This window comes from Gopherus evgoodei, chromosome 4 (genome assembly GCF_007399415.2).
Source record: "Gopherus evgoodei ecotype Sinaloan lineage chromosome 4, rGopEvg1_v1.p, whole genome shotgun sequence".
Lineage (NCBI taxonomy): Eukaryota > Metazoa > Chordata > Testudines > Testudinidae > Gopherus > Gopherus evgoodei.
The window spans coordinates 10,951,925-10,967,571 of NC_044325.1; the positions used below are offsets into that span (position 1 = coordinate 10,951,925).

Below are 15,647 nucleotides of genomic sequence, written 5' to 3' on the forward strand. Positions count from 1 at the left end.
CCGCCCCGCGCGCTCGGGCCTACTGCTGCCGTCACGGGCGGGGCGGGCCCGAGTCGGGGAGGTAGGATGGCGGCGGCGGCGGCGGGCGCGACCCAGGCGCTTCGGAGCTGCTCTGCTCAGGCAGGTGAGGGGATCGGGGCTCCGCCAAGAGAGGCGCGCGGGGGGAGGGCAGGTTTCACCCCGCCACACAGCCCGGTAGCCAATTCCATGGCCTGCTTCCCTCCTACCCCGCCCCCTCCCCAGCCTGCCCATCTTCCCCACTCCCCCTCCTCAGCCTGCCCCCCATCCCCCTCCCCCTCCTCAGCCTGCCCATCTTCCCCTGCCCTGCCTGCACTTCTCCACTTCCTTCTGCCCCACTTCCCTCCTCAGCCTGCCCCCCATCCCCCTCCCCCTCCTCAGCCTGCCCTTCTTCCCCACTCCCCCTCCTCAGCCTGCCCATCTTCCCCTGCCCTGCCTGCCCTTCTCCACTTTCTTCTGCCCCACTTCCCTCCTCAGCCTGCCCTTCTTTTCCCCCTGCCCTCCTCCTCAGCCTGCCCTTCTTCCCCACTCCCCCTCCTCAGCCTGCCCCCCATCCCCCTCCCCCTCCTCAGCCTGCCCCCCATCCCCACTCCCCCTCCTCCGCCTGCCGCCCATCCCCCTGCCCCACTCCTCCTCCTCAGCCTGCCTCCCATCCCCCTGCCCTTCTCCTCTTGCCCCTGCTCCCCTCCCCCTCAGCCTGCCCATCTTCCCCTGCCTGCCCTTCTCCACTTCCTTCTGCCCCACTTCCCTCCTCAGCCTGCCCCTCTTTTCCCCCTGCCCTCCTCCTCTTCCCCCTCCTCAGCCTGCCTCCCATCCCACTCCTCCTCCTCCCCAGCCTGCCCATCTTCCCCATTCCCCCTCCTCAGCCTGCCTCCCATCCCCCTGCCCCACTCCCCCTCCCCCTCAGCCTGCCCATCTTCCCCTGCCCTGCCTGCCCTTCTCCTCTTCCTTCTGCCCCACTCCCCTCCTCAGCCTGCCCTTCTTTTCCCCCTGCCCTTCTCCTCTTCCCCCTCCTCAACCTGCCGCCCATCCCCCTGCCCTTCTCCTCTTCCCCCTCCTCAACCTGCCGCCCATCCCCCTGCCCTTCTCCTCTTCCCCCTCCTCAACCTGCCGCCCATCCCCCTGCCCCACTCCCCCTCCTCAGCCTGCCCTTCTTTTCCCCCTGCCCTTCTTCCCCACTCCCCCTCCTCAGCCTGCCTCCCATCCCCCAGCCCTTCTCCTCTTGCCCCTCCTCAGCCTGCTGCCCATCCCCCACCCTTCTCCTCTTGCCCCTGCCCCACTCCCCGTCCTCAGCCTGCCCATCTTCCCCTGCCCTGCCTGCCTGCCTTTCTCCTCTTCCTTTTGCCCCACCCCCCTCCTTAGCCTGCCCTTCTTTTCCCCCTGCCCTTCTCCTCTTCCCCCTCCTCAACCTGACCCCTATCAGCCTGCCCTTCTCCTCGTCCCTGCCCCACTCCCCCTCCTCAGCTGCCCTTCTTCCTCTGCCCCTCCTCTGTCTGCCCTTCTCCTCTTCCTTCTGCTCCACTCCCCTCCTCAGCCTGCCCATCTTCCCCTGCTCCGCCTGTCCTTCTCCTCTTCCTTCTGCCCCACTCCCCTCCTCAGCCTGCCCATTTTCCCCTGCTCCGCCTGTCCTTCTCTTGCCCCTGCCCCACTCCCCCTCCCACTCCTCAACCTCCTCCTTCTCCTCTTGCCTCTGCCCCACTCCCCCTTCCGCTCCTCAACCTCCCCCTCCTCCTCTTGCCCCTCGCCCCTCTCCCCTCTCCCCCTCTTGCCCCTGCCCCTCTTGCCCCTCCCCCCTCCTCAGCCTGCCCTTCTCCCCTTCCCCTCCTCAGCTGCCCTCCTCCTCTTCCTTGTGCCCCATTCCCCCTCCTCAGCCTGCCTTTCTCCTCTTGCCCCTGCCCCACTCCCCATCCTCCTCCTCAACCTCCCCCTTCTCTTGCCCCTTCTCCCCTTCCCCTCCTCAGCCTGCCCTTCTCCCTTTCATTCTGCCCCACTCCTCCTCCCCCTTCTCAGCCTGCCCTTCTCCCTTTCCTTCTGCCCCACTCCCCCCCTCCTCAGCCTGCCCTTCTCCTCTTCCTTCTATCCCACTCCCCCTGCCCTTCTCCTCTTCCTTCTGCCCCTCCTCAGCCTGCCCCACTCTCCCACCCCTCCTCAGCCTGCCCTTCTCTTCCTTCTGCTTCCTCCTCTTCCTTCTGCCCCACTCCCACTGCTCCTCCTCAGCCTGCCCTTCTCTTCCTTCTGCCCCACTCCCGCTCAGCCTGCCTTTCTCCTCTTCCTTCTGCTCTCTCCTCAACCGACCCTTCTCTTCTTTCTGCCCCACTCCCGCTGCCCCCCATCAGCCTGCCCTTTTCCCCCTGCTCCCTCCTCAGCCTGCCCTCCTCCTCTTCCTTCTGCCCCACTCCCCATCCTCCCACCCAGCCTGCTCTTCTCTTCCTTCTGCTGCCTCCTCCCTTAACTTCTCCCACCCTAGCCTGCCTCACTCCCCCTTCCTCCTCTTGTCTCAGCCTCCTCCTGCCCCTCCGTTCTCCCCTTCCTTCTGCCCCAGCCTGTCTCATTCCTTCTTCCGCCTCCTCCTCTCTCCCTGACCCAGCCTGTCTCACTCCCCCTCTTCTGTATTACAGCCTCCCCCTCTGTCATCTTCCTTGTGTCCCCTCTGTGGCCCCAGCCCTCCCCATCCTTTTCCCCTCCCTGTCCCACACTTCCATTACTCCTCCTGCCTCTCTCATTTTCCGCCAGTCTCCTCTCTCCTCTCCATTCTCTCTTCTCCACCCCCTCCAATATTCTTTCTCACTCTAATCTCCTCTTCCTCTCTCCCCACACCCTCTCTGTCATTCCCTCTTTCCCTTGCCACCCATCCAGCTGTTCAATTAATCCAGTCTATCTTTGTGTCTGATGGTGAGTGTTATCTGCTGCTGCCTGGCATGAGGTCGGTCTCTGAGATTCCCACCTGCATATTCCCCTCCTAATCTTTTCCAGGGAGCAGCAGGTAAGTAACGTTGGCTGTATTAGCATTCAGACAGTGCTTATTCTTTTATTTATTGCTCACAAGCAGCTTAAAGAGGAGTCAAAGCTTTGATCAGTTCACACCTTTTAACATGGAGGGATGCTGGGTTTTTAATACTGCTCAGAACAGACTGGTGACACAAGATAATGTTTAGAACTCAGTGTGCACAAATCTATGCTTCATTTCAAATATGCATTGTTTTCCATTTATAGTCCTTCAGGGTGGTCCTAAAGGAGCAGTTATTCAGCTTTTTAAATAGTTTTAGGCCAAACTTTTAATAGTGGGGTAGTATCTCATTCGTGGAGTGAAAGCTCTACAATATAGATAAGTACAAATAATCATGTTTTCCTTCTGTTGTTAATTCCAGAGAGTCAGGTATTAAATGTCTGTGATTTCATAAGCACTGGGGAAACACATAAGAGTATTTTGAGGACACGTTCCCTTTTTTCTCATACTGTTGTCTTCCTGAAGGGGAGAATAACAGGAAATAGAACTTGTCCTCCTAAGTATTTTGGTGCAGGTTTGTTGCTGTAAATAGTTGTGACATCTACAAAAGCAGTTAAAATAAATGTTGATGTCTTATAGCCTGTGTTTGCAGAACACAAGAACATATTTTATGTTTCATGCTGACTTGCATAGTCATTTTTACTAAAATAGACTTTCTCAGAGTACATTGACATTTTTGTAAATACAAGTTGCCGTCTTAAACTATTCTAAGTTGTGCTGCTGTTATAATTTTTAGCTATAATAGCTTGACTGTACAAGTCAAACCTGCAGTGTTTTGTTGGTGGTTTTTTAAAAAAAATATTGTCCCTGCAAGCACATTTGATCCTTTACAACCTTCATTAATTAATATTCATTTTTAAAATTGAACTAATATTTCTTTAAGGACAAAAAAATGGTTTGTCTTAAAATCACTAAGTATCTGAAATAAGAAAATAGATCTGTTTTCTCTTCCTGTACCTTTAACAATATAGCCCATTTTATTCATGCTTCCAAGAAAAATTGCTTATAGGCTGAAACCTTTTATGTCTAGTTTTATTCTGCAGTTGCATCATCAGTGCCTGGTGAAGGAAAATAATTTTTGTATTGGAAGTGTTATTGGTCCCTTTGTAATAGTCACTTCATTGGTGCTTTCATGTTTGAGACAGTATTAGACTCTAGGCTTCCTTTATGTTTTTTTATTTTTAGTATTCTCAGCTCTCATTGCAGAACTTTGTAGAAGCTGTGCAGAGACATGGTTTTCAGTGGGGATATGGGGTATTTGTTCTTACAAATTATTATAGTAGGAACTCCTAATCAGGTGAGTGGGAAGGTAGAACTACTCTCCAACTCATAAATTTCTTATGGGGGCTGAGGGAATTTCATTTCAAATGTTTTAAAACAATTCAGTAGTCTTATGCATAGTGTCTTTCATAAACATTTTAATGCTTTCATCTAAAATGTTTCATACTGTAAAGGTTGCTTTAAGTACAAAATCAGGTTACAACTAATCTTGCTGAGGCTGAATCCATATAAGATTGATATGATGTTGTTAGGTTAGGAAAACCACCAGAAGATATGGTGAGAATTGTGCCTGCCCTCCATTTGTTGTTAAAGTACAATCTGGGGGTATTATTGGATCCTCAGCTGCTGTTGAAAAACTACTGCTAGACAATTTTTTTTTATTAAGGGTTGTTTCATCTTTGCTTGGCCAAGAGGATGCAACCGTTTTTTTTCCAGACCTTGCTACCATCATCTATGCATTTGTCATCTGAGTATTAAATTATTGCAGGGCACACTACACAGGGCTACGCTTTAAATCTACCTGGATGCTGAAGCTTGTGCAGATTGCAGTATCTGACTTATTAATTGGTGTAAACTTGCGGGAGCACGATAGCAGTGCTCCATGATTTGCCTATGTGGTTTCTGTGTGGAATTTAAAGGCTTGGTCTTGCTCTATAAGGCCCTGATGTCTTGGTACCTGACTACATGAGATACTACTGCGCTCCCTGTGCCACATGGCCACTGCTGTTTAGTCTGCAGGGGCACTTTTTTTTTGAGCTCCTTGAATATAAAAGAGGGGGAACTTCTGGTAGGGCATTTTGCATGAGTAGCCCTGAACTTTTGAACCTACTTCCCACACGCACGCACATACTGGATATGAAATAGCCCCAGTATTTAATCTTTAGGCATGGTGCAAGACCCCTCTACCCAGGGTTTTGGTGAAGAAAAAGGCAGGGTAAGAATCAGGATTTCTTGTTGGGTTGGAGGTGGTGTCATAACTTAGTCCCAGATTTGGACCTTAGCGTCCAAAATATGGGGGTTAGCATGAAAACCTCCAAGCTTAATTACCAGCTTGGACCTGGTACTTGCTGCCACCACCCAAAAAATTAGAGTGTTTTGGGGCACTCTGGTCCCCCTGAAAAACCTTCCCTGGGGACCCCAAGACCCAAATCCCTTGAGTCTCACAACAAAGGGAAATAATCCTTTTTCCCTTCCCCCCTCCAGGTGCTCCTGGAGAGATACACAGACACAAGCTCTGTGAATCCAAACAGAGTGACTCCCCCTCTCCGTTCCCAGTCCTGGAAACAAAAGCACTTTCCTCTTCACCCAGAGGGAATGCAAAATCAGGCTAGCAAATCCAACACACACAGATCTCCCCCTCATTTCTTCCTCCCACCAATTCCCTGGTGAGTACAGACTCAATTTCCCAGAAAAGAAAACTCCAACAGGTCTTAAAAGAAAGCTTTATATAAAAAAGAAAGAAAAATACATACAAATGGTCTCTCTGTATTAAGGTGACAAAATACAGGGTTAATTGCTTAAAAGAAATATGAATAAACAGCCTTATTCAAAAAGAATACAAATCAAAGCACTCCAGCACTTATATTCATGCAAATACCAAAGAAAAGAAACCATATAACTTACTATCTGATCTCTTTGTCCTTACACTTAGAAACAGAAGATTAGAAAGCAGAAACTACTTCTCCAAAGCTCAGAGAAAGCAGGCAGACAGACAACAAAGACCTCAGACACAAAATTCCCTCCACCCAAAGTTGAAAAAATCCAGTTTCCTGATTGGTCCTCTGGTCAGGTGCTTCAGGTGAAAGAGACATTAACCCTTAGCTATCTGTTTATGACACGCCCCCCAAATTGCAGACAGTGGGGAAGCTCACTGGCGGCGATTTCCTTCTAGAACTGTAAAATAAACAGATTACTATAACACATGCACCTTTACATATACTACTAAGTATATAACTAACAGACTTTTACATTTTAAGAACACTTTTTAACTACTGAATTCTGGGAAACTCTCACGGGAGAGTGCATCAGCAACTTTGTTAGAAGCTCCTGTGATGTGTTGAATTTCAAAATCAAAATCTTGGAGAGCTAAACTCCAACGAAGAAGTTTCTTGTTGTTCCCCTTGGCAGTATGAAGCCACTTTAGTGCAGCATGGTCAGTTTGTAGTTGGAACCGCCGTCCCCAAACATATGGGCGTAGCTTTTCCAGGGCGTACGCAATGGCATAGCATTCCTTTTCACTGACTGACCAGTGACTTTCCCTCTCAGACAGTTTCTTGCTGAGAAACACGACAGGATGGAAGTTGTGATCTGTTGCTTCCTGCATGAGCACTGCTCCTATACCACGCTCAGATGCATCCGTGGTTACTAGGAATGGTTTGTCAAAATCCGGGGCCCTGAGTACAGGGTCAGACATGAGCGTTGCCTTAAGTTGGGTAAAGGCCTTTTGACACTCATCAGTCCACTTAACTGCATTTGGCTGGGTCTTTTTGGTCAGGTCGGTCAGTGGGGCAGCGATTTGGCTGTAGTGTGGTACAAATCGCCTGTAGTATCCGGCCAAGCCTAAGAAGGATTGGACCTGCTTTTTGGACCGTGGGACAGGCCACTTTTGGATAGCATCCACCTTAGCCTGTAGGGGGTTTATGGTTCCTCGACCCACCTGGTGCCCCAGGTAAGTCACTCTGTTTTGGCCTATTTGACACTTTTTGGCCTTAACAGTTAGTCCTGCCTGCCTGATGCGCTCAAAGACCTTTTCCAGGTGTAGTAGGTGTTCGGGCCAGGAGTATGAAAAAATGGCCACATCATCGAGGTAGGCAACTGCAAATTCTCCCAGTCCAGCTAGTAGACCATCTACCAGCCTCTGGAAGGTGGCGGGTGCATTTCGAAGGCCGAAAGGAAGGACATTGAATTCATACACCCCCGCATGGGTGACGAATGCTGACCTCTCCTTGGCAGGTTCATCTAGCGGTACTTGCCAGTACCCCTTGGTTAAGTCGATTGTAGAGATGAACTGGGTACGTCCCAACTTCTCCAATAGCTCATCGGTGCGTGGCATTGGATAGTTGTCCGGACGAGTTACTGCATTTACCTTACGGTAGTCCACGCAAAAGCGTATTTCGCCATCTGGTTTGGGTACCAGAACCACTGGAGATGCCCATGCACTGGTAGATGAGCGGATTATACCCATCTGTAGCATGTTCTGGATCTCCCGTTCTATAGCAGCTTGGGCATGAGGAGACACCCGGTAGGGTGGGGTTCTGATTGGGTGAGCATTACCTGTATCAATGGAGTGGTATGCCCGTTCAGTCCGTTCTGGGGTGGCTGAGAACAATGGGGCGAAGCTAGTGCACAGCTCCTTGATTTGTCGCCGCTGCAGATGTTCCAGGGTGGTTGAGAGGTTCACCTCTTCCACGCCACCGTCTTTTTTCCCGTCGTAGTAGACACCGTCAGGCCACTCAGCCTCATCTCCCTGGACTGTAAACTGACAAACCTGTAAGTCTCTGGAATAGAAAGGCTTGAGAGAATTAACATGGTACACTTTAGGCTTTAGTGAGGAATTGGGAAATGCTATGAGGTAGTTTACAGTTCCCAGGCGCTCTTGGACCGTGAATGGCCCTCCCCATGATGCTTCCATCTTATGGGCCTGTTGCGCCTTCAAGACCATAACCTGGTCTCCTACCTTGAAGGAACGTTCTCTGGCATGTCTGTCATACCAGGCCTTTTGCTCTTCTTGAGCATCCTTTAGGTTCTCTCTAGCAAGGGCTAAAGAGTGTCGAAGGGTGCTTTGTAGGTTACTTACAAAGTCCAGAATGTTAGTTCCTGGAGAAGGCGTAAACCCCTCCCATTGCTGCTTCACCAACTGTAATGGTCCCTTAACCTCGTGACCATACACAAGTTCAAATGGTGAAAACCCTAAACTGGGATGTGGTACAGCCCTGTAGGCAAACAGCAACTGCTGCAACACTAGGTCCCAATTATTGGAGAATTCGTTGATGAATTTCCGTATCATGGCCCCCAAAGTTCCATTGAACCTTTCCACCAGGCCATTGGTTTGATGGTGGTACGGGGTGGCAACCAAGTGATTCACCCCATGAGTTTCCCACAGTTTTTCCATGGTCCCTGCCAGGAAATTAGACCCTGAATCTGTAAGGATGTCGGAGGGCCAACCTACCCTGGCAAAGATGTCCGTTAGGGCCAGGCACACAGTGTTAGCCCTGGTGTTGCCTAGAGCTACTGCTTCCGGCCATCGGGTAGCAAAGTCCACTAAAGTCAGTATATACTGCTTTCCTCTGGGCGTCTTTTTTGGGAAAGGGCCCAGGGAGGTGGCATCTGGGTTTTGATTTTATCTCTAGTAAATCATTTTCTGGTGTAGGGGTGAGAGGTAGTTGCTGGTTCCATTTTTGAGTGGGATTGTATCGGTAATGTATTACAGAGGCACCCAGAGATAAGGTTAGGTACTTTTAGAATCTGTAATGTAAATCAAAATAAATAGTTAGAACAGAGACAAGGGAATTGGGAGTTAATGCTATGTTTGACTGGGTTTATTTCAGAAGTAAGTCAACAGTGTCCCACCTTCAGTGGAAATGAAAGTGTTAAATTAAAGTGAGATGTGATGGCCAAAATAATGATTGGGCAAAGATGAATGTGAACAGCACTTGGTCAATGAGAGATATATAAATAACTTAATATATTTTGGTATATAATAACTAGGACTGGATGACAGGGGAAGGATGATTACCTGTTCTGTCCATTCCCTCTGAAGCATCTGGCACCACCTGCTGTTGGAAGACAGGATACTGGGTTAGATGGACCATTGGTCTGACCTGGTATGGCTGGTCTTAACTTAAGTCATTTGTTTTAAAAAAAAAATCTTAAAGGAAAAAAAAACTAAAAATACCAGTAAAAAGAGATGACAGATAAATATAGACCATTCAAATAATATATTAATTTATACTAGTTATTGAAATGTAAGCAGTCTGAAACTGTGGGTAGTAGTTAGGAAAATCATTTAATAGATTTGAATGCTATAAATTACATAAAAATATCAACTTCCACAATTGTGACTGAAATTAATCTTTTTGGTTAGTAGTATACCAAGGGTGGGGTTGTCATTTAATGAGAGGAAAAATCAAATGGAGACACTTGGATTTTTGTATTTGAGTAGAGAACTGTCTAAATAATTAATCACATGGAAACGATAACTAACAACTTGATTAGAAAGGTTTTGGAGGGATTGGCAGTGCAGTGCAGACAGACATTCACAGTGGCTGTAGAAAAATATTATTTTAGTAGAGCAACACTCAAGTTATTCAGAACAGGACTTCCCTGTGTTTGTTATGACCCTGATCCTACTGCTTCTGAAGTGTATGGGAGTTTTGCCATTGACTCCAGCACACAGGATCAGGCTCTATCTCTCTGATATTTTTGACTAGCTGGTGATTGTTGCCTACTGTATGATTGGTGGCAGCATTTTCATTGTATAAATGCATCTGTTAGAAGATGTTGCTTTTAGTTGAGATCCTGAAGTTTATGTCAGGACACAGTGTAGCAATGACCCTGTAGGGATTTTAAATCCATGATGATGTCTGATAACCGTCAGAATCCAGTAGCCTGACATGCACCCTGTTTTAACCATTTATGTTGTTTTGTCTTGTCATTTGTTTAGGAGGAAGAGTTTCATGTTTAAGAGTTTTGTCAGCTGTATCTGCTTTTAACATGCCTAAGGTATACCCACTTTACAAGAAAGCCTCAGTAGACAGGGGAGACTCTAATCTTATGCGTATAATTGTCTTCCGGTTGTTGTGTCTATTCATCTTGGTAAATATAAAGTTCTCAGAGCTGATGTGCATAACTTGATATACTGGATAGCTTCATTTAACATTTCCCGGTAGGTAAAAGTATACTCTCTCTCTCTGCTGCCTTTCTCTTTTTCTTTTTCTTTTGGTTGCATTTCAGTCACTAATGGCAGTACACCTACATGGCATTATTTAGTTAGAAAGTCTTCAGTTTATGGATAGGATAGTTATGTGTACAGTACCTGTCCAATGTACTTATATGACCCCAATCAGTATAATATCTGAGCACCTCAGAATCTTCAAAGTAGTTATCCTCACAATGCCCCTGTGACTTTGTTGTTAATCTAATTTTACAAACAGAGAACTGAGACCTGGTGTGCGGTAGAAAATTAGATCAGTTTAACTGCGTCAGACAGGGGTGTGAAAAATCCACATCCCTGAGCAGGGTAGTTAAAACCAACATAAGTCCCCACGTACACAGAACTAGGTCAACAGAAGAATTCTTCCATCAACCCACCTACTGCCTCTTGGGGAGGTGGATTACCTACACTGACAGAAGAATACTCCCCTTGGTGTAGGAAGGGGTACATAGAAGCACTGAAGTGATGCAGCTGTGCTGCTGTAGTGTTTTAAGTGTAGACAAGCCCTGAGGCATGCCAAGACTGAGGGCCAGTTTTTTAAAAGGTATTTAGACACCTAACTTCACTTGGTTTCAATGGGATTTGGTGGCTTGCTCAGCTTCACACAGGAAATATGTACAGAGCTGGCAATTGAATTTGGGTCTCCCAGATCCCCAGGTAGCCATTGCACCATCCTTTCTGTCCTTTTATCAGGCCAAGTTCAGATCTGATTTTGAGAGGTTGCAGCTCCAAGTACTCTTGCACAGTCATATATTTTGAGTATCAATTGCCTTTCTGATTGGCCTGACAAAATTAGTCTGCAGCAGCAGATGAAACTGGGAAAATAATATTCTCTTTGGGGCAGTGCAGCCTTTTCATTATGTGTATCTACAGTGCCTACCACAACAGGAGCCTGATCCCTGATTGGATCTTCTAAGCACTACTGAAGTACAAATGCTAATTGTTGTTCATATATGTATATGGATGTAAATGAAAACTGGGCCAATGAATCTATTAAACTTACCCTCCAGGCCTGTAGTTCCTATTCTCAAATACTAGATATTGTTGAGTTTTTAATCATCAAGAGTGTTCTAATCGAATACTTTTCACAAACTTCTGGTACTTGACATAAAAGGTATGTCTATACAGCAACAGGGCGTGAGCCTTCCAGCCTGAGTAGACAAGGTGGGGCTAGTGTGCTAAAAATAGCTGTGTGGATGTTGAGGCATCACCAGCATCTCAGGTTTGCCACCTGAGCTTGGACCCAGGAGATAAGGTGGTTCTTAGTACAGGCGGCTGGGCGGAGCCTCCTCCAGTGCTCCAGTTTTCACACAACTATTTTTAGTGTACTAGTGCAAGCCCTGCTGCCATATATCTGTCTACCCAGTCTGCAAAGTCCATACTATGCCTATGGGAAATATTTTCTAGTAAAATGAAGTGACTCTCCAAAATTCCACAGTGGAGTTACATCAGGGATGAATTTGGCCCATTGATTAAATTGAAACATCTTGCTAGCATTTTGGTAGTGCTGTGTAGTTCTATATGAGAGACATAGGTTTCATTTATCATCCGACTCTTGCTCGCCCACTAACAGAGGAGAGAACTCAGCATGCAGAATTGCCAGCATGCTCAGCCCCTCAGGGAATGCAGAGCGATGGGGTATAATACTGGGTAATTCTCATGATGAGAATGGATTTGATGGAGAGAGGAAGTGTATGCCTTTTCTTTCCCTTCTTTGTATTCACCATCTCTGTCAGTTTTTAAACAGTGGAGGAGAGGGGACACATCCTGATTTTTTGGTATGGAAAAGACCTACCTCAGATTATGACAGACCTGGAGTGTTTAGATGCACCTTGCCATGCATGTTGAAAAATGTGCTACTATACTTTCAGCTATGTACTCAGAAGCAGATTTTTTAAGATGCCTCCCTCCCTTCCTTGTAGCATGTACACACAGACACATACACATATTTTAACTCTTAAGAATACAATAAGCCTTAGGAAGCAAACATAGGGAGTGAACTAAGCATGTATAAGTCTCAGGAAAACGCTCATTTAATGTAATAAGTAATAAACAGCTCCATCTTTTGTGGCCTTTTTCAATTGCTTTTAGTAAGGGATCTGGATTTGTTTTAATCCTTTACCATATGTAAAGCCCCAGATATTTCAGCCCCCTGGGGACCTAATTTTTTTTTAACTCCATTTTGAAAAATAATTGAAAACAACATTCAGAAATTGGCAGAATCTGCGACTTACTTATTTTTAATTTATTTTGTATGCTGACAGTGACCCAAAAGTGTCAATTAAGAATAGGATCCTAGGCATCAGACTTTGTGGATTAGTAATAAACAAGCATATCATCTAGGTACAGTAGCTCTTTGTACTCTTTGACCTACTTTGTTTCTGTTCTGGCTTGTTCTTTCCTGAAAGGCTGATTGGAATAGATGCAGCATTTGCTCAGTGAATAACCAAAGCAATATAACCTAATGCATGTACTGTGGCATTTTAAAACCTACCTGGCACAAAATTATTGTCAGTTTTGCTATAAAGCACAGTGTATGTATACCTTATTCATACTCAAGGAGATGGTAACTACTGGAAAATATTAATAATGGAGAAGGATTAAGAGAGTCTAGGTCTGTGACCAAGGCAGTGTTTGTCAAGAACCTTCCTAATGAATTGAGCTTGATGTATATTATTTATACATATGCCAGCAGTTAATTACCATTACTGTCATTTATACAGTTGAGTTGGTCTTGTGTTGTGAACTTATGAAGCTGTTAACCTAGTTGTGTTTTCTGTTTCCTTAGGTACTTCCAGAAAATGCCTGAAAGAAGCTTCAAGCTGTAGAAACTGTTACAGAAAAACACAACATAGAGCTCTGGGACTTTTGGAGTTAAGCTATCAAAATGGCGGAAAATAAAGAAAGTAATAGTAAAAATGTCGATGTAAGACCCAAAACCACCCGTAGTAGGAGTGCAGACAGAAAGGATGGTTATGTATGGAGTGGAAAGAAGCTCTCATGGTCAAAAAAGAATGAGAATTGTTCTGATGGTGAAGCAGCAAGTAGTGTAGGAAAACCAGTGGCTGGTTTAAGGAGCCAAGAGAGGAAGCACAGTTGTTCATCTATTGAACTGGATTTAGATCGTTCATGTGGCCACCGATTTTTAGGCCGGTCTCTTAAACAGAAATTGCAAGATGCTGTGGGACAGTGTTTTCCTATAAAGAATTGTAGCAGTCGGCACTCTTCAGTACTTCCATCGAAGAGAAAAATTCATATAAGTGAATTAATGCTAGATAAGTGTCCTTTTCCACCACGATCAGAGCTAGCTTTTCGATGGCATTTAATTAAAAGACACACTGCCCCCATAAGTCAAAAATCAGAAGATTGGATAAACCCTGATTTATCCCAAAATGAAGAGAAGGATGATCATCTGAGAGATGGAGCGAGCACAGGGGGAGGAAACTCTGTCTCACGGCCGTGTGACATTACAGATAGCAACTCCTGTAAATGTGATCCTAGGACTGAATCGGTTATGAGTAAGGTGTTAAAGAACAATAAAGAGGAGAGTGATATGGACTCTGATGATGAAGTTATAACACTTTGCACAAGTTCTAGAAAGAGGAACAAACCCAAATGGGAAACGGATGATGAACTGCTACATTTGGAATCTCCTCCCAAATATCATACCCAGATTGATTATGTCCACTGTCTTGTCCCAGACCTTCTCCAGATCAATAACAATCCATGCTACTGGGGCGTAATGGACAAATATGCAGCTGAGGCACTACTAGAAGGAAAGCCAGAAGGAACTTTTTTACTACGAGACTCTGCCCAAGAAGACTATTTGTTTTCTGTTAGTTTTAGACGGTATAGTCGTTCTCTTCATGCAAGAATTGAACAGTGGAATCATAACTTCAGCTTTGATGCTCATGATCCTTGTGTCTTCCATTCTCCTGACATTACTGGTCTCTTAGAGCATTATAAAGACCCAAGCTCTTGTATGTTCTTTGAACCACTTTTATCCACTCCCTTACACAGGACTTTTCCTTTTTCCCTTCAGCATATATGCAGAACAGTTATTTGCAACTCTACAACATATGATGGCATTGATGCTCTTCCTATTCCTCCATCTGTCAAGTTATATCTGAAAGAATATCACTATAAATCAAAAGTTAGAGTACTCAGGATCGATGTACCAGAGCAACAAAGCTAGAATGTAGTTTTTTGGGGGAATAGGGGTTGTCTCTTAATCTGATAAAATTTGTGGTGTCCTTCCTCCCTTGAATTTTTTCCTATGGCAATTTGAATCTTTTCTGCAGATAATTTACAGTCCAAATTGATCTCTCCCTGGGTCTTTCTATCCAAATGTCCTTTGACTTTTCCTGCCACCCCTTTTTAGTCAACTCACTCGAGTCTGTTTTTTTGGTAATGTTCATACCCTAGGGTTTTATGGAATTTCAGGTAGGTTTTCTAGGGTTTCCACATAGGGATAGTCTTTAGATTTAAAAATAAAAATTCATATTTGAATTTGGTCTGTCTTTTTATATTGTAATTTGCATAGGTTGCAGGCATGTTTGAAAGGTATGCACTGAACACTAAAGATTAATCTGTATTTTCTATCTTTTAAAATGAGTGCTAATGACCTATATATAAAGTAAAATTAATCAGTCTATTTCTAACACTATTACTGTGTATAAAATATTAATCAGTCTTTCTTTTGATGGGCAGTTATTGCTATGAAGTTTTTTCTACTTTTTTTTTCTTTAAACACTCTTGACACAGCACTGTTTTATCTTGCACTGTTAATCCTGAAAAGAAGATGGATAACTTTCTTACTTCATTAGTAGCGGGAGGGCTTTTTGTTTAAATATGGTTTAGAAGAAATAGCTACAGATTGATCAAATGCTGCATCTCCCCAGACAAGATTGCTTGCTGCCAAATTCTGTGTGCAAGAAAATTATGCATGGATAATCCTCTGGAAAGCTGCACCATTTTACGTTATATTTGTATGGTCATTTACAAAAATCAAACTCTTGCCTTCTTTTCAATAAAATTATTATTCTGCTCATACTTGAATCAATGGTATAATCCAAGTGAACCACAGTGGGTGCAGGGTCAGGCATAGAACTAGTCACTATAAATGGCAGAGGGGCCCAATTCTGTGGTGTGCTGAGTACTCTCCAGTCTCGTTATCTTCATTGAAGGGACTCACTTCTGCTTATGGCACTGGGCCCAGATTAGCCAGTCTGTCAAATGTGATAAGAAATAATATAGGTAAATAAAGTGAGCATATTGTTTTTCCATTTAACCATGTGGACAGTTTTGATATGTTGAATAATCCCTTAGGAATTTAGGCCCTGATCCTTTCGTACATGATTAACTCATGAATAGTCTCTTTGACTTGAATGAGATCACTCACATGCATAA

At 45.2% G+C, this 15,647-nt stretch overlaps 1 protein-coding gene across 3 annotated transcripts; it reads left to right on the plus strand.

The window, feature by feature from the left end:
• Positions 1-42: 42 nt before the first annotated feature.
• SOCS4 (suppressor of cytokine signaling 4) lies at positions 43-14,747 on the plus strand. 3 transcript variants are annotated; one of them, XM_030562953.1, is made up of 2 exons: positions 43-124; positions 13,027-14,747. In XM_030562953.1, the coding sequence occupies exon 2, from the start codon at positions 13,126-13,128 to the stop codon at positions 14,431-14,433; it is 1,308 nt and encodes a 435-aa protein (XP_030418813.1). In that variant the 5' UTR covers positions 43-124; positions 13,027-13,125; the 3' UTR covers positions 14,434-14,747. The 3 variants fall into 3 exon arrangements, with proteins under 3 accessions (XP_030418813.1, XP_030418815.1, XP_030418814.1); XM_030562955.1 differs by lacking the exon at positions 43-124 and adding an exon at positions 2,819-3,001; XM_030562954.1 differs by lacking the exon at positions 43-124 and adding an exon at positions 9,969-10,027.
• The last annotated feature ends 900 nt before the right edge of the window (positions 14,748-15,647 follow it).

Coding starts and splice junctions, on each gene's coding strand:
- SOCS4 (XM_030562953.1), top strand. CDS start 13,126: ATGGCGGAAAATAAAGAAAGTAATAGTAAAAATGTCGATGTAAGACCC.